The following is a 22,463-nucleotide window of genomic DNA, read 5'->3' as shown; positions in this document are numbered from 1 at the left end:
GTCCCTCTCAGTCCCAAGAGCGAACAACCCCTTAAACAAAGGACACACACAAAAGCCTTTCCCCCCCCAAGATTTGAAAGTATCTTGTCCCCTTATTGGTCCTTGGGGTCAGGTGTCAGCCAGGTTACCCGAGCTTCTTAACCCTTTACAGGTAAAAGGATTTGGAGTCTCTGGCTAGGAGGGATTTTAGTACTGTACACAGGAGAGCTGTTACCCTTCCCTTTATAGTTATGACAGACACATCAGTAGGACTTGCTTTTTTCGTGCAGAATTTGCCTTTCAGAAAGCAAACTAGTTCTCCCCCCCCCCCCCCAGCCCTTTTCATTGGGATCCTGGGGGCTCAGGTCCTGGGGCAGCATTGGGATTGCATTAAGGAATGGGTACTGAGGCTGTTGTAGTTGCTTCATAGATTATCATATTGTTTTGATCTTATCTTTGAAATATAAAATAAGTAAATAACACGTGTTTTTATTATGTTGATTTTATATACAATACTGTAAACCTTTTTTTATATTTTAAATGCAAAATAACACACGTACTTATAAAACAATATAATTCTTGTGTTTTTATTTTAAGTACAAAATAAATATGTATAACGAATTTAAAAGTATGTAACTAGTAATTTGATATGGCGGCGGGTGGCACCTTTTTTTATGTGTTCGCTTCCCCTGATGTTAGAACCTGGCTACGCCACTGGCCCCAGTGCCAGCTGGCCGGGGGCAGGTGGGTGAGGCCCCAGCAGCCCTGGTCCCCGCAGCCTCAGTGCCCCCAGCCCGGGAGCTCTGGGTGTCTGAGCAGCACAGTCGCACCACCCCCAGCCCTAGGGCTCTGGGCAGGCAGCACGGCCCAGCACCAGCTATCCCGGCGGCCCCGAGTCCCTGCAGGAGGCACGCTGGCCTGGGGGCACGGCCACAGTAGGCTGTTTGGGGAGGCACAGCCTCCCCTTGCCTACGATACCAGCTGCCCATGGGTCCCCCCAACATGCTATAAAAACTCCACTTCCCTCCTGTGTCACAATAGCGGGTTTTCTGCATATAAAAGCCAGCATTAGGGGGTAGCAAGCAGGGCAATTGCATGGGGCCTCATGCCACAGGAGCCCCCGCAAAGCTACATTGCTCAGGCTTCAGCCTTGGGTGGCGGGGCACAGAGCCCGAGCTTCAACCCCATGCGGCAGGGCTTTGGCTTTCTGCCCTGGGCCCCAGTGAGTCTAATGCTGGCCCTGCTTGGCGGCCCCCCTGAAACCTGCTCACGGCCTCCCAGCGGGTCTCATATCCTTGGTTGAGAACCATTGCTTTACAATACACCACATAGATCCAAATCTTGCTGCACAGACCTATCTCTGTGCCTTTTTATGTGTGTGTGTTAGCATCCCTTATGTTACATGTGGAGTCCCCGATCTGTGCACTCACTATAACTTTGTGAGGTGCCACCATATCAGGAATGCACACTGCTTACAAATGGATGTTGGAAGAAGAAACCCCAGCCAGTGTATAGCCTGAGCATATATGCACTGCAGCTCTGACAAACGCTTGAGGGTTCTGGCTTTAAAAAAAAACTAACACTTTCACAACACTTGTATAGCTTTGCCAACAAAGTCTCATTGAAATGAATCATTGACTGTTGTCAATGGTGGCACAAGATCTAGAAATAGCAGTTTTTCAGGATAGTTGGCCAGTACATTTGATGTTTGAGACTGGATAGGAGGAAAGGAAGAAGCTGGAGGGGAAGGAAGAGAGGGGGCAGCATGTGCCTGTGTGTGTGGTGGGAGGGGAGAGGAGGACAGTGCATGTGTGGTGGAGGGGAGAGGAGTGTGTAAGAGGGGAGTGGGAAGGGGCTCTGTGTGTGTGTGTGGCAGAAGAAGAGGGCAATGTGGGGAAAGGAGTGGACAGAGGCAGTGTGTATATGGGAGGGGAGAGGACGGGAAGACAAGGCAGGGGGAAGCAGTGGGAGGGACTGTTGTGTGTCTGTTGGGAGGGGAGGCTGATGGGGTGTGGAGGGCAGGGCAGTGGAGGCAGCAATGGGAAGGAATACAGGGTGTGTGAGGAGAGGAGGACAATGTGAAGGAAGCAGTGGGAAGGAGGCAGTGTGCATATGGGATGGAAGGGGAAGGGCAGGAGGGCAGTGTGAGGGAAGCAGAGGGAAGGGGGCAGTGTGTGTATGGGGTGGAAGGGGAAGGGCGGGCAGGGCAGTGTGAGGGAAGCAGAGGGAAGGGGGCAGTGTGTGTACGTGTAGCGGGGGGCGGTGTATGGTGGAAGGGCGCAGGGCAGTGGGGGAACAATGTGAAGGGGCGGGGTGTGTGGGCAGAGCTCCGCCCCGCGCGCCCGCCCCTTGCTGGCCCCGGCGCTGGCTGTTCCCGGGCGCGGGCCGGGGGACGTGCAGTTGCTCGGGCGGCCATGGAGGCGGCGCGGCGGTGGCTGGCGCTGTGCTGGGCGCTGGCGCTGGCGGGGCCCGGGGCGGCCCAGGAGCAGGCCCGCGCGGAGGAGAAGTGCCATTACTACGCGGGGGGGCAGGTCTACCCCGGGGAGGCGGCCCGCGTGCCCGTCTCCGACCACTCCCTGCACCTCAGCCAGGCCAAGAGTAGGTAGCGGCGCGGGCGCTGCGGGGTGGTTAGGGATGTTGCTGAACTATTTCCCGTCTCCCCACCGCAGCCCCGTCCCCTCCCGCTGCAGGGCTGCAACCAGTGGCGCTCAGTGCCCGACCCTCCTGCCCTGTCCCCTCTTACCCCCCCGCCCCGCGGGTGCAGGCTGACTGAGGCCACAGGCTAACACCGCCCCCCCCCCTCCAGTAAAAGGGTCTAGAGAGTGGGGTTCCCGTGTGGGCCCGTCAGAAGCAGAGATCCCAGCTGTGGGGCCGGGTGTCTCTGCTGCTTCCCCCCGGCCTCAGTTTCCCTCCACTTGTGCAGCGGAGGCGGCGATCCCTCCATCGCAGGGTAGCCAGCACCCAGCTTCATGAACGCTTGTAAAGGGTGTTGTCTGCCCGCCCCCCAGGACAGGCCCTTGCGCAGCATCTCAGCAAAGCGGCCTTCCGGGGAGCCCTTTTTGCGATGAGGATAAAAGTGGTCCAAGCGGGCTAACCTAGAGCTATTGGTTATAGTGCAGCTTGTTTGGTTTAGTGGCAGCCTGTGTGTGCAGAGGGGGTGGGGGGATTATTGCAGTCTTAAACTGTGGTCACTTCACTTTGCTCCCACTGTTTGCTTTTCAGAGCCAGATGCACAGTTCACTGCTGCTAGGGGAGAAGGCCACGTCAGACAAAGCCTATTGGTTTAAAGTGTGCAGAGCCCTAAGCAGCTCCCTCACTGCTGAGTTTAAATAATCTGAAAATCAGAATTTACTCTGCTTGAGGATTTTCACGGGATAGGGGGAGGTATTTAGTACCATGGCCCAAGTTTCTGCCTTTTCCCCTCGTTGTAAATAGATAACAGTTATAAGTTAACATTTCTACCAAAATACAGTTTGTCAAAAGCAAAAGGAGCCTGTTTAGGGAATCAGAAACCATGCCAATGGACAGCTACTAGCAATGAGGAATATGCCACTCGTTAACCCCATCTGTAGAACTAAATAGTTTATATACACCATGTTAAACTCTTTTTTTAAATAAAAGGAGATTCTCTAAATAGGAGTAAATTACAGTTTTAGTCCTAGATTCCAATATGTTGGAATCCTTTTGGATATTTTGGTTGCTCGTGATGCACATTAGACTGTTGCAGTGTTTCCCAAACTGGGGTTCGCAAAATGTTACAGGGGGTTCTCAGGAAAAAATTCCCTAATGGCGGACAGAGCTGTCCCTAGGGACCCCGGGCAGCACGAGGCCAGCAGCCCGGAGCCCCTGGACTTCCAAGAGCTAAGCAGATCAAAGCAAACATATCTATCACACTGAGGAGATTTAAACTTCAAGACTCCTTATAAGAAATGGAAAGGGAGGTGGATATTTTTTTGCTGTTTTTAAAATTAAATAGGCAGCTAGTATTGTTTTTAAAATTATTATGAAGAGCAAGTTTAAGCTTTGTTGTAATGTGCGTTGTTTGCCTGGACTGCTCAAGACCTGAATGATTGTGTAGGAGGAACTCTTTGATTTGGCTTCTTAAATACCTTCATGCTGTTTCACATCTTATACTCCTTGATGAAACATAGGAGCCTTGTCTTATAACAGGCTTATTCGAAGTGATACAAGCTACGAAAGTGAGATCTTGGAAGAGTGTTGCCGTTTTCATAACATCATAAAAATACTGTAATGATTAATAATAAATAGTGTGTAATAAGCATGTCACAAAAACAAATTTTATATTTCCAAGATCACTGCTTTTATAATTTATACTCAGGTAAAGGAGAAAATCCCTGGAAACATTCATTTTTAAGAGGGGGCTTCGTGGGACTTGACATTTTAATGAAAGGGCTTCACAGGTTGTTAAAGTTTGGGAACCACTGGACTATTGGAATTTGTGCCTACCCCAGGTTGTGTTATGGAAGTTCTAAACCTCTGCTTCTGTAGCTTGCTTTGTGCAGCTACATTCCTATAGCCACACACAGCCTAAATGAACTCATTGGAGCTCCACAGCAGCCGCCACCCCATCCAAAGCCAGTGGCATAATTGGAGTGCAACTCTAGATCACTTTTCTGTTTATCACTGAATAAATAGACAAGTATATTTACTCAGTTATTTATTTTGTTACAGACTCAGCTTTGTTCGGATGAGGTATTTCAGTTATCAAGCAGTAGGATGGATGAACATAGACAGATTTCTGCCTAATGGAGGGCCTCTGCAGAACAAATTTAATAGGATTTTAAACTGGGTCAGACACACTGTTTTTCAAGATTCGATTTTGAACTTTGTATAGTGTGTTACTAGATTATTTTGAATATTAACATGAAAAATCTTCATCTGTTCTTGCATTTCTCCCCCTCATTCCCCAATGAAAGTCTCTTCAGTTTGTGCTAACAATCATTTGTCATGGTTGTCATTTGTACTACAGTGGAGAGCTTGGGAAGGGAATCAGCAGCAGAATAACAGATGAACTCTTTAACAAAGGTGCTGTTTTCATTGAAGGGGCAGTATTAAAGAATGAGGGAAGAAAAGTAATGTAAATAATATACAGAATACTTTGGGGTTCTCATTAAGATTTAAAATATTTTATGAACTAAAGGGTCACACTGTGACTGGTGAGCTACATGCACTACTCTGGATTCTGTAAGTGTTCTGTGTACACAAGAATGGTAGGATATGACCAAAAAGTTAGCTGCAGCAAAAGTCTCCTGAAATTAGACTTGACTTAGTCTTGTTTGTGATTCTGATTTTTTTTCTTTGTTTGTTTGTTAGCTATGTTCAGAGAGCTCTCATGTGAATTTATTACATTGGAGATTCAGGGGCAGATCATTTTAATTGAATTATAGTTAAGGGGCTTTCTGACACCTGTTGAAAATGGTCACCCGTTCTTAGAAATTTTCAACAATTTTGTGTCAAGTGAGATTCCCAGTTACATTAATCTACAGTAGAACACTGGGCAGGAAATGTTTTTCTGTTTCACAAAAGTTTGAGATTTCCAATTTTCCCATGCTAAATCTGGATTAAAAAGTTAATCTCAAATGTTCACAAATAGGTAATCAAAATTTTTTTTAATTTGATCAAAACATTGTGTTTAGATTTCAACCTTTAACTTTTGGAATAAGTTAACAAAAATTTCATATAGTCATTTCAAACTGAAATTTCTTTTCAGAAGCATCAAAAATTTCAAAGTTTTCAGAAAAAATTTGAATCAGGAGATTCATTGAAACCAACCTTTTCCCACAGATAGTTTTGTTTTCCACAAATCAGCATTTTGACAAAAAATGTTTTGTCAGAAAATTCCCAACCAGCTCTAAATAGAAACGTAGAGCTTGACCACACTTGGAAATAGATAGTGTCTTCCCTCTTATCTCCAGAGATTCAGTAGAAGAATATTACTGAGAAATCTCAAGGTTTCATAGTGAAGAATTTTACAAAACACTGACAGCAAAGTGCTACCATAAATAAAATAAACTAGACTTGTCAAATGAAACATCTTGTGAGGGTTAGTGTGTATGGGTAATTTATAAAAATGTGTACAGTGTAAGTTACTAGAGAAAGACTTTGGTATGTGTACCAAAATTTGTGGGCTGTGCTAATAAAAATAAAAAGACAGTGCAAGTTTTTAATGCCATTATTCATGTACTAATGTAGGTATCTTATAACTAGGCTAGTAAGGATTTGATTTTTAATTGGTAAATGTTGGTAAAAGTCAATTTCACCATACAAACAAACTGACAAAAATTTCCATCAATAATAATCAAAATTTACAAATAGGCAGAGTAAGAAAAATGCTGCTTGAGAACTTAGAGTTTGATTTAAGGATATTAACTTAGTATATTTTGATGTGATGTTGACAAAAGCTTTAACTTTTTGAATTTCAACATCTGCTGTCAAATAGTTGTGTGATACCCTCACCCATAATTTCCTGTAACTGTGAAAGATTAAAATCAATAAAAAAAACTAAAAATATGCTTAAGCAGATATCAAAATTATAAAAAAATAAAAATCAAACTCTGCCAAGCCTACTTATTAGCAAAACAAGGTGGATGAGGTAATATCTTTTATTGGACCAACTTCTGTTGGTGAGAGAGACATGCTTTTATGCTTGCACAGAGCTCTTCAAGTCTGGGAAACTAACTCCATATCATTGAGGACAAGGTGGAACAGATTGTTAACTACTTCTGCTAAACACACATTTCAAGGGACCACTGGAGGTGAAGTGGCCCATTAACACCTCTCCAATCAGAGGTAGGAAATGGGGATGGGGAGAAAGCAGCTAGGGGGGTTGTAAGTCCTTATAGATTATTGTAATGAGCTATACATCCAGGGTCTGTATTCAGTCCATGTCTAGCAAAGTTATGAATTTAAGGTCCCAGTCTCATCAGTTTTCCTTTGTGGATGAGGACTGATAGAGAGATCGCTGACCTATCAGTCCTCATCCTCAAAGGAAAACTGCACAACATTTCAAAAGACGAGCCTGGGACCTTAAATTCATCACTTTGCCAGACACATAGGCCTGGTCTACACTGCAGAGTTAGGTCGAGGTAAAGCAACTTACATCGACCTAATTACATCAGTGTCTACGCTACAATCTTGCTCCCACCGATGTAAGTGCTCTACTACACTGACATAACTCCATTTCCATGAGAGGCGTAGGGCTTATGTTGGTGTAGTTAGGGTGACGCAGTGTCCCTCTAGACATTGCAGGTTACTTACATTGGCTGTTGGCTGCCATTCTTGTCAATTTCACGACTCCCTGCTAGCGCTGTGAAATTAACAAGAAAGCCCAGCTCACAGCTCGGGCTGTCACCCTGGGTGGGTGGGGAGCTCCAGCTAGAGCCCAGTCATCCTCTTCCGCCAGGCTGCCGAGGGGGCAGCCGGGCCCCGGTGGGCAGCTGCATGCAGAGCTGGAAGCCCAGGCTCTCAGCTCCCCTCATTACCCCTCTTAAGTTGGTGGAAGCGCTCCTGGTGAGGACATGCGTGCGCCACCAACAGAAGGAGGGTTGTGTGGACATGAACCACTGCAGTAATTATTGTGGTGGCTGTAAGTCGACCTAATATAGGTCAACTTAAGTTTGTAGTGTAGACATGCCTAAAATTCATGGACTGAATATAGACACTGAATTTATTGCTCATTACAACATTCTCTCCCTCTCCCCCCTCTTCCTCGCTATGACTGGAGGGGTGTTAACGGACCATTTCATCTTGAGTGGTCCCTTGTTTAGCATAAGTAGTCAACACACATTTCAATCTGTTCCACCTTGTATTTAGCAGTGACACTCGGAGGCTTGGTCTACACTACATACTTACTTCAATATAACTACATCGCTTGTGAATCTTTCACACCCCTGAGCAATGTTGTTATACTGACCTTAACCCCATGTAGCAGTGGTGGGTAACCTGCGGCCCGTCAGGGTAATCCACTGGCGGGCCCCAGATAGTTTGTTTACTTTTGGGGCTGCCCGCATCTCCCGGTGTCCGCGGTTCGCCGTTCCCAGCCAATGGGAGCTGTGGGAAGCAGCGCAAGCCACAGGGACGTGCTGGCATCCACTGGGAGCTGCGGGCATCTGTGCAAATGTAAACAAACTGTCTGGTGGCCCGCCAGTGGATTACCTTGACGGGCCGCAGGTTGCCCACCACTGCCATGTAGAAAGCATTATGTCAGCAGGAGAGCTCTCTCCCATCCTCTTAGAGCATCTTTCCCAGATGTGCAGCATTGGTGCAGCTGGACTAATGTAACTTTGTAGTGTAGACCTGCCCTGAGTTAGTTTCCCAGACCTGAAGAAGAGCTCTGTGTAAGCTCTAAAGCTTGTCTCCCTCACCAACAGACGTTTGTCCAATAAAAGATATTACCTCACCCACTTTGTCTCTCTTAATATCCTGGGACCACAACACGGCTACAACACTGCATATAAGCCTACTTATAACAGATACTGTGCTGTTGACAATAATTGTCTAATATTAATCAGCATGCTATCATTCTCCTTTAAATCAATTCCAAACATTGCTTTGAGCAGTATAGTAACTTACCCAACAATATATGCTTGACATTTCAGTCATGTTTAAATCCCTTCAGTTTGATACTGGATCACCAACACACTGCCCTCAGGCATGGAATGCTCAGTGTTATGTGCTTTGATATTGAGAAATGTTACTTCACTGTACTTACAATTCGAAAATCTCCAGCACTCTGGATTAGTCTGTGGTAGAGTAGTGTGTTATACCTCCTAAAAAGCAACAGAGAGTCCTGTGGCACCTTTAAGACTAACAGAAGTATTGGAGCATAAGCTTTCATGAGTGAATATCCACTGCGTCTAACGAAGTGGCTATTCACTCACGAAAGCTTATGCGCCAATACTTCTGTTAGTCTTAAAGGTGCCACAGGACTCTGTTGCTTTTTACAGATCTAGACTAACATGGCTACCCCTCTGATACTTGACACCTGTTATACCTCCTGTAAGCATGTCTATAGTGCAGTTTCACTAATGTTGTTTTAGGCCCTGTCTAGACTATCAAGTTTACACCAGCACAGCTGTACCAATGCAGCTGTGCTGCTGTAAGATCTCTTGTGTAGCTGCTCTATGCTGATGGGAGAGAGCTCTCCCATCAACATAACTAAACCACCTCAAATGAGTGGTAGTAACTATGTCATCAGGAGTGTGTCTCTCCCGACATAGTGCTGTCCATACTGACGCTTCTGTCAGTAACTGATGTCGCTCAGAGGGGTGTTTTTTCACACCCATGAGCAACATAAGTTATACTGACAAAAGTGCTTGTGTAGACATATCCTTAGTCTTTTTCTGCTGCGTAGTCTGAATATTTTTGTGGAATAACCACTGAGTTAGTTTATAGATGGGTTGCAGTAACAGACAACCTACATATTTTAAGCATTTGTGCCTTGAACACATCTTCTGTCATGTATTTCCTGCAGAATTAAATTTTAGAAAACCAGTTTTGGTAAGGAGTAAATATAACGTGAAATTGAACTACTCTTTACTCATGGCACATAAGTTATTTATAGCAAAATATAATTTACTGAAATCTATAACTCAGTAGCCATACATCATTCAGTGCAAATCAACATCCTAATTTATGAGCTGTCATCAGCCAGTAGTAATCTTGTAATGTGTTAAGGGGGTCATGGTAAGTGTGTGCAGCATTTTCTCTCATGCAGCCTTATCCTTGGCAATATTTCAAATGGTTCAGAAATTTGTGAACACAAATCTATTGAGTTATGTATGCATCTTGAAATGTACATTTTTTTTTAAACACAGCATGACCCCAACCTGTGGTGTGCTTTCCTCCTGTGGAAGGTTGAAATTAATAAAGTTTGAGTATGTAAGTCATGCGTCCTACAAAGTGTGTTTTACTGTAAGGAAACACAGACATCCATCCAGAGAGGAAAACTGTCCTTGGACATATGTTACCTGCTGAACAGCCTCATTTATGTACACATGCTTCACTTTATTCTTATACTTCAATTTGGATCTATATTTTATGTTTCTAGTTTCCAAGCCAGCACCTTATTGGGAAGGAACAGCAGTAATCAATGGAGAGTTTAAAGAGCTGAAATTAACAGATTATCAAGGAAAATATCTTGTCTTCTTCTTCTACCCTCTTGACTTGTAAGTAAAACTGATGCAGACATACCAAGGTATATACTCCCCTCCTTCCCTCCCCCCCCCCCCCCACCTTCCCAAATTTTGGAAGTGTGTTGATTAGAGTCAGGGAACATTAAGATGTTGATTGCAACTGCACTTGACATTTTGTAATTCTATAGCATCTTACTGGGGAATGTTTACATTCCTTGCTACCATACAACTCATTGCTGCAAATGGAAAATGCATACAGGAAAGAGTAACACCATCTCTTATCGCTTCACTTCATACTCCCTGGAAGACATTTTTAGGGAGACTGATTTCCTCTTACAGACTTTTAAGGATGTTATGGGATACATTTAACTTAAATTATTGGATGGACTTTCCTTTCATTACACTATTGTAACTCCACTGCAGTCAATGGAGTTACTCCTGATTTATACCAGTGTAATAAGAGGAGAATCAGGCCCCTTGTTTTCTTGAAATGAGGAACAAAACATACAGTAAACTAGTAATACTCATGTAGCACTTTTCATCAGTAGAACTCAAAGCACTTTACAAAGAAAGGGTAAATAGTAGAGACAGTTAGCTGCTCTGATAGTGAAAATAATTGGAATCATGGCTTATTTTCCTCCTAGCCTCAAAGCTTGAACAATTGTGACCTAAAGTGTAATTTTGTGCCTAGAAGAAGCAGGAAGAGGTCAAATGCAAAATAGCTACAACTTGCATTACTATTTTCCAGGAAATCATGACATCTGTTTCTCTGCAATTTGGTGTGTCATACTTTATTCCTGTACAGTTTTAAAATCAGTGAATAATTGTACATGTAGCTAAACTGTAAGTTGTAATATTACTAAATCAACACAGACTGCATTTTCAATCTTATTATTCACAAACCACTTGCACATAGTTTGAAGATAGATAATCCATCTGTGAATGTATTGATGAATGCTGTTAGGAACGCAGTTACTTGTAAAGTGAAAATTATTTCAATTGTGTATATTGGATTCCATCTGTAAATAAAAACAATAGTTGTGATAAGTAATTCACAATTTATCTATTTTATATACTGCAAACAATATCTAGCTTCTCTGTAGAAACTAATTTAGCTATGTATTAAGGTAACTGAAAAATCACTCCTGGATATTCTGAGAATTCTGAATTTACTTTGTTTTCAATTTTTTAGCACATTTGTGTGTCCAACTGAAATTATCGCCTTCAGTGACAGAATTGAAGAATTCAGAGCAATAAACACGGAAGTGGTAGCATGTTCTATTGACTCACAGTTCACTCACTTAGCATGGTATGTAGCCTACCCATGTGTCTTTTATAGGAAATTATTGGTGGATACATATGAGATTATGGGTTGCTTCCCCAAATTCACATACTCTGTCTGATGCACTAATATTGTCAAGTAAATATTGAATGATAAGGTGTGATGCTGTGTTGCATAAAAAGTGGCAAGTAATAAAACTAATGGTAAGAAATTCAAAAATAAAGTTTATTGTTGAAGGTGTCAAAGTAAAAGTGATGACTTTGGTTTTACCATTAGAATAAATTGTTCATTACAAATTATTCATCCAACTTTATGATAAAACATTCTATGGTGGATTAATACCAAAGAAATCTTCACTGGGGTTTTGTTGTTGTTTTTAATTGTGGGATTTGGAAGAAAGACAGGGTAGTTTGCAGGGTGGATAAAAATCAATGATTAAAAAAATAAAAAAAATCTGAAATTTTTTAATTTAAATCAGATTTTTTCCTCAAAAAGCATTTTATCAAAAAAAATCCATCTAAAGATACATTATTATAGCTCAAAGATATCTCATCATGGAATAGGGATTATAAATTCTAATTCTATAGTATGACACAATATATTCATACAATGTTTAAGAAAAGTTTTGTAAATGAGTTCCAATAGTTCATGGATTAGGGACCCAATCTTATGGGGTTCCACAGGCTTCTGTATAGATTATTTCGGTTAATCTTTCTATCTACCCAATGGGACTCAGTGCTCAGTCTAGACGATACCATCAGAGATGCTTAGTTTTGCAGATCTCATATTGTGGATTTGTGTCTCCAGAGGTAACATGCTTGTTAACAGCAAAAATATTTTTAAATAAATAATATAATAGAGATGAGAAATAACAGACCTCAACTCTTTTGTCCCTCTGCAAATTTGTGTACACAGAGTCAATCCCTTACCTCTCTCTAAAAGTGAAAAGTTTCAAAAAGTTCAACGAATAGATGATTATTGGGGACAGAATAGATCTGGACAAGGAGAAGAAGTTTGGAGATAAATGTGAGAAGCAAGGGACATATGCTTGTTTTGTTAAATTATTATATGTTTGCTGTTGAAGAAAAAAATCCAGAATACATAACGTTGTTGTTTTAGTTAAATAAAACAATTTAAATATCTGTTTGGTGATGTTCTCCTTCTAATACAGCATGGCAAGAAAGTCCTCCAAATATTAATGATAGTTCACCTCTCAAGGACTTCATAAATATCTGCTTCAATTACCTTTGGTAAATGAAATAACCAAACAATCATTCATTTTCTGATATAGTTGTAAAACTAATCTGAAAAGTTTTCAAAATAAATCACTATTTAAAAATGTATAGTGTATACCTTCTAAAACAAACCTACATTTATCACTGAGTTGTGAAGAATATATATTAAGGTTATAACAACTAACAAGAATGCACTTTTATGTAGAAAACCATGATTAAATCGAGTCTTCCTGACTAGTGATAGATTTAAATCAATTTGATTTAAATCATGATTTAAATCAAATCCACCCTGGTAGTTTGGCCACAGAGAGAGAAGGAGGGTGTTTCAAGTGTAAATTAAGCATGGAAGGAGGCATGAAGAGGAGATTAAGGCAACTATAAATGGACACATTGAAGGAGTGTAGGAAGCAGGTTGGAGCAAACAAGTAGGAAAAAGAAAAACAGAAATATAGCTATTCCTTCTGCAAAAAAGCTGCATGCAAGAGTTACTTGTATGTGGAATAAAAATCTCTCTGAAGAATAAATGTGCATCTCTTTTGTTTGTCAAAGGATTAATACTCCACGAAAACAAGGAGGACTTGGACCAATGAAGATCCCACTTCTTTCAGATTTGACCCACCAGATTTCAAAGGATTATGGAGTATATCTAGAGGACCAAGGGCACACACTTAGGTACTACAAACCATTATGGTGCATTCTGTCTTGTTATAGCAGTGCATTCTACCAGTTCTATTTAAAGGGGCACTCGGTATTGGCACTTCTCTCATACTATTTAATTATATACTATGTTCATCACAGTAGTTAATATCTGAACATATACTGGGTCTATTTACATGGATAAATACAGGCAATTTTTCCACCGACTGTTGATAACTTAGCTGAAATTGTATATTAAAGCTCTTAGTCCACAAGGAAATGTTTCTTAATTAAAAAAAAAAAATCAGAAATTAACTCACAATGATCTATTGTGCATGCAAAACTCAGAGATTTAAAGGTGAACTGAAAAGCTTTATCCTGCCAGAATCTGAATTCCCAGTTCTGGCCTTTTCCTCCATTACTTACAGTGTTTTATTAGGAGTAACTGAACCATGAACTCAAGATCTGGCAAAGAACTGTCTGTCAGATGTTTTGTATTGACCATCTTGCTGCTGACCACAGGTGTAAATCTTGTCTAGTGGTAGTTGTGGCATTGTTTGATACGTAGTATTTCTTGCCCATTCATTTTCAGTGTTCTTTGTTAATACTACAGATACTCATGCTTGAAACAGATCGGTGTCCCTTACACTGCAGTTACCTGATCCTGTAGTGAAAACGTTGTGTTTTGTGACATTAGCTCTCCTGTCTGGACAATGTTGCAAATTCAGAATTGCATCTTTGCTGCAGTAAATAGGTAAAGAAGGTGGACTTGGAAGGAGCAAGGTCCCACTTAAATATTTATGTCTGATTAGCTAATGCGTAGAACAGGGATGTGCTGGCTGCCGCTTCCCGCAGCTCCCACTGCCTGGGAATGGCAAACCACAGCCACTGGGAGCTCCGGGGGGCCGTGTCTGCGGACAAAGTACACAAAATGTCTCATGGCCCACCAGCGGATTACCCTGATGGTCCACCTGCCGAAGGTTGCCAACCCCTGGCGAACAAGAAAGTGAAACTTAAGTGGACTTATGTTCACATTTTGAAAGTAATTTTGAAATGCTCTTACTATAGCTGCAGAAACTAGGATTAAATAGCCAATTTTCATTATAGCAAAAGATTAGCTGTGGGGTTCTTCAAGGTTTTATATTTGGTCCACTGTTTTTTAATGCTCTGTAAAGTTGGCAGAATTTTCAAATGATAGTTACTTAGGTTTGTCAAAAGCAGAGAAGGATGTGAGGAGATTGAGAGTCCTAACCAAGCTAGGTGAATGGCCAACACAATGGCAAATGAAATTCAGTGTCAATAAATGCTAAGTAACTATTCATACACCGTACCAAGGTTCTAAATCAACTGTAACAGCTCAGGAAAGAGCCCTGGGCATCATTGTGACCTCTGTTCAGTGTATAACTGCATTCAAAAAAGTAAACGATATTAGGATGCATAAGGAATAGGAAGGAGGATAATATGCCATTATATAAATAAATGGTGCCGTCTCAGCTGGAGTACTGTGTGCAGAACTGATCACCCCATCTCAAAGAGGTAATTGCTGAATTAGAGGGGTTTCAGCGAAGGGAGATAGGAATGAGCAACAGCACAGGAAACATCTGCTTTGAAGAGAGACTGAAACATTGGCATTATTTTCTTCAGATAGGAGAAGAATAAGAGGGGATACATTCAAAGTATATAAAATAATTAATGGTAGAGAGAGGGTAGGTCAGGAACTTTCTCGTTGCCTCATAAAAAGACCAAGGGAACATTCAGTGAAATGAGAAGGTAGCAAATTCAAAAATTGACATAAGGCAATACTTTTTCACACCACACCTTGCTGGAACTCATTGCCAGAGGAAGTCATTTGCAACATTTAAAACGGGATTAGATACTTCTATGAATGTCAAGAATATCCAGCATTGTTATAGTTAGTACTAAAAAATTTGAAGGGATACTGTACCTCATGCGTCAGGATTTAAAATCAGTCTTTAAATATTATAGGAATTAATGTAGGGGGCAAATTATCCCACATCTGCCTACTGTGAGACAAACCCCCCCTGAAGCCTCTGCTTCTGACCATTGTCAGAGACAGGAAACTGGACTAGATGGACTGAGTCTGTACATTCCTATAATATCATGCTGTCAACCCTGAGCGAGCATTATCTCACCAGGTCTAGATATTTTAAGTGCAACAAGTGCTTCTGGTTTATCATTGTAATTTTTTTACTAAGGACTGTGCAACTAGCTTCTACCACATAGATTCTAAAGGCTCTTAGGTTCTCATTTATACAGTTCAGCATTTTAGAATATCAGTGATCTACTTGTCAAGCAGTATAGTTAAGGGTAAATAGTTTTCAAGACTTTCATATGAAGTCTAAAATCTCAAAGTGCATATAAAAAAATTCTTAAGCATCATCATATCACTAAAGAAAGATGCAACCTTATGTACTTGAACTTTCAGAAAGCCTTTAACAAGATCCCTCAAAGGCTCTTAAACAAAGTAAGCAGTTATGGGATAAGAGGGAAGGAGGTCATCTCATGGTTAAAAGACAAAAAAAACAAAGAGTAGGAATAAATGGTCAGTTTTCAGAATGGAGAGAGAGGTAAATAGTGGGGTCCCCCAGGGATATGTACTGTGCTGTTCAACATATTCATAAATGATCTGGAAAAAGAGGTAAACAGTGAGGTGGCAGAATTTGCAGACAATTCAAAACTACTCAAGTTAGTTAAGCCCAAAAAACAGACTGCGAAGAGTTTCAAAGGGATCTCACAAAACAGGGCAACAAAATGGCAGATGAATTTCAGTGTTGGTAAGTTCACGGTAATGCACATTGGAAAGCATAATCCCAACTATACATACAAAATGATGGGGTCTAAATTAGCTGTTACCAGTCAAGAAAGAGATGTTGGAGTTATTGTAAATAGTTCTCTGAAAACATCCACTCAATGTGCAACAGCAGTCAAAAATAGCCAACAGTGTTCGGAACCATTAGGAAAGGGATAGATAAGATGACAGAAAATATTATAATGCTACTATATAAATCCAGGGTACACCCACACCTTGAATATTGCATACAGTTCTAGTCACCCCATCTCAAAAGAGATATATTGGAATTGGAAAAGGTACAGAAAAGGGCAACCAAAATTATGAGGGGTATGGAACAGCTTCCACATGAGGAGATACTAAAAAGTCTGGAACTTTTCAGCTTGGAAAAGAGACAACTAAGAGGGGATATGATGGAGGTCTAAAATCGTGACTGGTGTGGAGAAAGTGAATAAGGAAGTGTTATTTACTCCTCATAATACAAGAACCAGGGGTCAACCAATGAAATTAATAGGCAGCCGGTTTAAAACAAACAAAAGGAAGTACTTCTTCATACAATGCACAGTCAACTTGTGGAACTCATTGCCGGTGGACGTTGTAAAGACCAAAACTATAACTGGGTTTAAAAAAAAAAAAAAAACTAGAAAAGTTCATGGAGATTAGCCAAGATGCTCAGGGATACAACCCAGTGCTCTGATTGCCACAAGCTAGGAGTGGACAATAGGATGGATCCCTCAATGAGTGCCTGTTCTGTTCATTCTTTCTGAAGCACTTGGCATTGGCTGCTGTTGGAAGACAGGCTACTGGGCTAGATGGACCCTTGATCTGACCCAGTATGGCCATTCTTATGTTCTTACTGCTTTCTTAATTCTGACTTAACCTTGCCTAGGTCACAGCAAGATCTGAGGGCACTTTCAGTGAGAGAATGGAGTTCTTTGTGTCAATGAAAAGCACCTCCTCTAAATGAGGCTGGTATTGAAGGACTCCAGAGGTGGGGGAGGTTAGATCCTTCGTATTCTGGGTGCATTATGAATGAGAAAGTAATGTGAAGGGAGTTACAAAGGAAATTAAAAGTTAACACAGAACCTGTACTTAACTTGATTGTGTAGTGCTTGGAGAGATCCAGCCACTGCTGATCTAGTGTAGGTTTGCTGCAATATCTGGACACCACAATGTGCGTAATAGAGATCGATATCATTAGGTTTATATCTAAAAGAAAAATTCCATGTTTTTGCAGAGGCCTTTTCATTATTGATGATAAGAGGGTCCTTCGACAGATAACAATGAATGACCTTCCCGTCGGCAGATCAGTGGATGAAACACTTCGTCTAGTACAAGCATTCCAGTACACTGACAAACATGGAGAAGGTGCCTGTTTTCAATATTTTGGCAATGGGAATTATACTGAGGTCTTACTTAGTTGGAAGGTATATTTTTAGCTATTAGGAAGCAAGGCATACTGCAACATTTGATAGCTTCATGGTTGTTACTGAGCAAAGTTTTCTGTTCCCCCTCATTCAAGATTCAGTGGACCTGATTCTCCCCTGCCTTGCACCTAGTGTAGTGTCCCAAGTGAATGCAAAGTGGTTGTAATACTACCAAATCAAAACAGTAGCATTTACACCCATTTTCCTCTCATAAGCATAAATGACTGCGCAAGGTATGTGGCAGCGAAGAATCAGGCTCAGTATTTTAATAAATTTAGACAAGCTGTAATTGATCCAAGAGGCACTGCCAGTGTAATCTTAATGTTTGGGGTTTTTGTGGGGGGGAGGGAGAGCGGAGGCTGGTGTCCCAAAACAAAATAGATACAGTACTTTGAGTCAGTGAAAAGCATCTCCCAAAATGAGGTTGGGTTTGGTGCCCAATGTAATGGAGACTGTAAATTCCTATCTCTTCTCTTAAAGTAAATGATTCTTAGATGGTGTAAATTGGCATAGCTCCATTGACTTCAGCTTTTTACCTGGACTTCAGGGGGCTGTGCCAAGTTACACCAGTTTAGGATTTGGCCCATAATAAGCTGTTCAATTTTAATTATTAACACATGTATATGTTCAGCTGGCTAATCTTCCTGCTCTCAATTTAAAGTGTTGGTGTTTAAAAGCAAACCTATGGAAAGTGACACAGCTGCAATTCATTCTAAGGTTGTCTACACAGTGCGGTGATGCACACTATAGGGGTGTGCTTTCTGAAGCACACTAATGTGTGGCACACCAACTGGTCTGCATAGATCCTGATGGTGCGCGCGCCAGGTTCCCTAGCGTGCTTTAATGTAGTGCAGTTTGAAACATGTTAACATGTAATGTAACATTATCCGTATAAACAGCTCTATTTTGCAATTCAGAATTGAAAAGATACTTAAAGGCAAAGAGCGTTTTGATTAAGGAGATAAAGTCCTTTTTGTTCAGCTTCAAATAAAGCTGTGTCTCAGCTTACGCAGTACTGGATTCTCCCTGTGAAGCACGTGGAATCCCGTTGGGTTTTGCTGGATTTCTGTGGCAATGCATATCTATTTCATTGGACTCAGTGCAAAGGCTAGGAAGAAGAATCCTCCAAGGTTTTTATTATGTTCACCACATTTCAGCTGGCAGCACTGTCTGCAGGGGATAAAATGCCTGTGCTCCAGTTGTGTAATCCCAGCTGTGCAGGCAGATCCTTGAGCCTTTGCAAAGCCTCATCGAAGCCAATGAAACTCTGCCTGGGCACAAGGTCTGCCCACCCATATGCAGTTGCAGGATCAGCTCCATGGTCTCACCTAGGTTGTACATGAACAACTGAGCAATTGCAAGAATGGTAAATATTTATTTTTATCATCCTAATCCTTTTACATCCTAAGCAGGATATCAAACAAAACAGTCATATTCTAGAGAGAGAACTTTAATTTTTCTTCATTGTTACTGTAATACTTGCCTCCTGGCATTAGTTTTAAAAAAAGTTATACCTGTCTCCATTTCCACCTGATGGAATTGCTGCTCTTATCTTGGCACCATATGTCCTCGTGGAATGGGGATTCATCTTCAGAACGGGAGGTACTATTACTTTGCCAGTAAATTGACTAATAGACTGAAAACTGAAAATCAGAACCAACATATACCCAACCAAGCAAGGATTTCCCATTTTTGGTGAATGGAACAATCCAATCTGCCCTGAAAATAGTATCAATGTGAATGTTTTAGGGATACTGTCTGATGAATAAGCATGTTACATATTTGCAGATATTTACATGTGGCACCTTCTTGCTATATTACTTAAAATTCAAAGATTAGTTTTTTATGAGAATGGTTAGAAAACCAAGTAAATTAGAAAAAAATTTCTTTTCTACAAGGTCAACTTCCATTTTTGCTTTTTTTTTTTTTCAGTTTGCCCTGCTGGTTGGAAACCTGGCAGTGAGACAGTAAGTCCGTATTTATATTCAGCATACATTAATTATTTTGCATGATTAAATAAAATTAGGGACCCAATCCTATCTCCATTGAAGGCAAAAGCAAAATTCTCATTAACTTGAATGGAAGCACAATATCAGGCCCTGTGCATTGTGATATTTTTATAAGTTCTTAATCTGTTATCATTGGAATTTTATTGACTGATTTATTACAGTATATCATGTTTGCAGTATTGCATTTTTCATGCAGGAAATAAATTAATCTCTTCACATCAGGAGTTTCCTTCTCCCTCAACTTTCCAATGTATGATCAAAACCTCAAGCACCAGAGAGTTAACTTGAGGGAGAATTTCCTTCCTATCCTGCAATGCTGGTCAAAAGAGAGTTGGAAGCTTTCTGAGGAAGGGGCTATCTTCTCTGTCTTATCTGTACAGTGCCTAGCATAATGGAGACTTGATCCTTGACTGGGGTTCCTAAGCAGTTCCTCAGTATAAATAATCTCACTTCTCAGGCCATTGATTAATTGCCCACAATCTGGCAAAGCACACTACCACTGTTAGAATTGTAAAATGGAATGCATTTTGCGGCACAGTATCTCTTCTTCTGTTTCTTCACACTAACATGATTATGAGCCAAAGAGCAAGGGCCCAGTTCAGTGCCCACTGAAGCAACTGAATTCAGTGGGTGTTGAATCAGGCCCCAATGGAACAACGAAAATATTTTTCTAAGGCTATGTCTACACACACATCTTATGTTGGCATAACATACATCACTCGGGTGTGAATCAGCCATCCCCCATAGCGACATAAGCACTCGTCTGCGCAGCACTTCATCGGCGGGAGAGGTTATGCCGTTCACGGGGTGGTTTTATTATTCTGATGGGAGAGCTCTTTCCCGTCGGCATAGAGCATCTTCACCAGATGCGTGCTGGTACCAGCAGCGCCACTACAACGGTGTACATGTAGACATGCCCTAAGAAACTGGGTTACGGAAGGCTGCCAGCTACAATATTACATCATTGGCATTTATTGGAAGCTACCCTTTTTTCTTCTGCTGCTTGTTTCAGCAGTTGGCACAAACAGCATTATGTAAAAAAAATTAAAATGAAAATAAATAAAAGGTGCCTTGAAAGAAATTCTATAAGGTTTCAGTAGCAGCAAAAAATTGAAGTGGTCTCTGCACCTTTCCTTGAGTTGGTAATACATGACAGCATCAAATACCACATTTTGGCAGGGCCATGAAATGTGTTCGTTCATATAGACAATGGGCTTATTTATAAACAATAACATTTTCAGAACGTCAATAGGATGCTAGTGATATAAACTGATACAGCATTATTAATAAACTGTATTCTAGTAGCTTCTGGAGTTTCCAGCCAAGATCAAGGTCCCATTGTGCTAGTCGCTGTACTGACACACATTAAAAGACAGTCCCTAAATTGTATCTACATACAAGATCTCAAACAGTGCATGCAGAGAGCCAGAGTGTCTGTATAGCCTCTAGTAAAAGTTTGACTTCTGACGTCAAAAGTTCATGCGTCTGACGAAGTGGGTATTCACCTGTGAAAGCTTATGCTCCAATACGTCTGTTAGTCTTAAAGGTGCCACAGGACTCTGTTGCTTTTTAGTAAAAGTTGCAACTGGCAACATTTAAGTGGCTAGCTTTGCTGCAGAGCAGCAGACCTCTGCATTACAGTGCGAAACAAGCAGATGCTGGGAATTCTATTCATGGGCTAGTTGAGATTTGTCTTAGTGGGGAACCACTGGCTCTTTAGATTTTTATGGTGCAAGTGGGTTATAGGATGGCATATGTATGGCATTGGAAATCATGCATTCCACTACCTTGGCTAAACTGAATAATCTGTCCATTAGCAGCTGACAAGTGAGCGATTTCCCATTCTTAGAAGGGTCAAGCCTATGAATACACTTAATAAAAGGGAGACCAGTTGATAGCAGTAATAGATTACTACTTTATAGCATCTGCTGTTTCTGTACACCTGTGGCTAACAACTGACTCATTGCTGAGAATATCAGGCCGCAAAAAATGTATAGCTCTGACGTAAATACAAGTAAGATGTTCTCTTTACTTTCTGTGCAAAAGCTGTAGTGCACTTAAACAGCAGAATAGTTCTGCAAAACACTCTTCAGAATACATTAACATCTGTAGCCATGCCTTCTAAATGTGTTTGATTTAATTAGATCAAACCTGAAGATGCCATGAGAGCGTGGTGGCCAAGACAAGAGCTGTAAGTAAACTCTGAGGCACTTGAGTACAGATGTTAATTTATGGAAATAATTCCAAGTTCACTTATGGGGAAAATCAGACTGGAGTACATTCTTTCAACAAGGCAGATTCTGTTTGTTTCTTGAACTCCACTTCCTCCTCCATCACCCCTACTGCCCTTCACTGTTTAGTGATCATTAGAGATAAGCAGTAACCTTAGATCTGAACAGCTGAAAGGTAATTTCTAAATGTAGTGTGTGACCATTAATGCCAGAATATGAGGTAGATAATATTTGTTCCTTTTTGTTTTTAGACCAACACTTTCACTTTCTTTCTCACACAGATAATCCCAGATCCAGCTGGAAAACTGAAGTATTTTGATAAACTAAACTGAAACTTGCTTCTATTGAGCTACACAAGTCACATGCAACTTCAGGTTGTCAATAAAATTCCATTAATTTTGTTATTTCCATGCGTTTGGCTGATTTATAGTGGCTACCAACTGTAGTTGCTTTCTCAAAATACAGGTATTCACTGTGCAGAGACTACCAGTAGCAGAAAGAGTTGACACAATTGGTCTTCTAGGGCCTCCTAAAAGGAGGCTAAGCATATGAGCTTGAGTTTATCCCATTCCATCTAGTCAAGAGTTCATATGTTGAGTGCATAATGCTCTGCTATCATACTATGTAGGCAGGGAAATTGTACTTTAATCTTTAGTTACTTGCATCCTCTTAATATATATATATATATATATATATATATA

The 22,463-nt window shown here is 41.1% G+C and overlaps 1 protein-coding gene across 1 annotated transcript; it reads left to right on the top strand.

Annotated features, from left to right (window-relative positions):
* The first annotated feature begins 2,393 nt into the window (after positions 1–2,393).
* On the top strand, positions 2,394–22,164 carry PRDX4 (peroxiredoxin 4). The gene is made up of 7 exons (XM_065403495.1): positions 2,394–2,577; positions 10,049–10,166; positions 11,326–11,442; positions 13,200–13,322; positions 17,333–17,463; positions 19,455–19,489; positions 22,044–22,164. The coding sequence occupies exons 1-7, from the start codon at positions 2,394–2,396 to the stop codon at positions 22,092–22,094; spliced, it is 759 nt and encodes a 252-aa protein (XP_065259567.1). The 3' UTR covers positions 22,095–22,164.
* The last annotated feature ends 299 nt before the right edge of the window (positions 22,165–22,463 follow it).

This window comes from Emys orbicularis, chromosome 1 (genome assembly GCF_028017835.1).
Source record: "Emys orbicularis isolate rEmyOrb1 chromosome 1, rEmyOrb1.hap1, whole genome shotgun sequence".
NCBI classification, from domain to species: domain Eukaryota; kingdom Metazoa; phylum Chordata; order Testudines; family Emydidae; genus Emys; species Emys orbicularis.
Note: the sequence above shows the minus strand (reverse complement) of the source record. Positions and strands in the feature narration are given on the sequence as shown.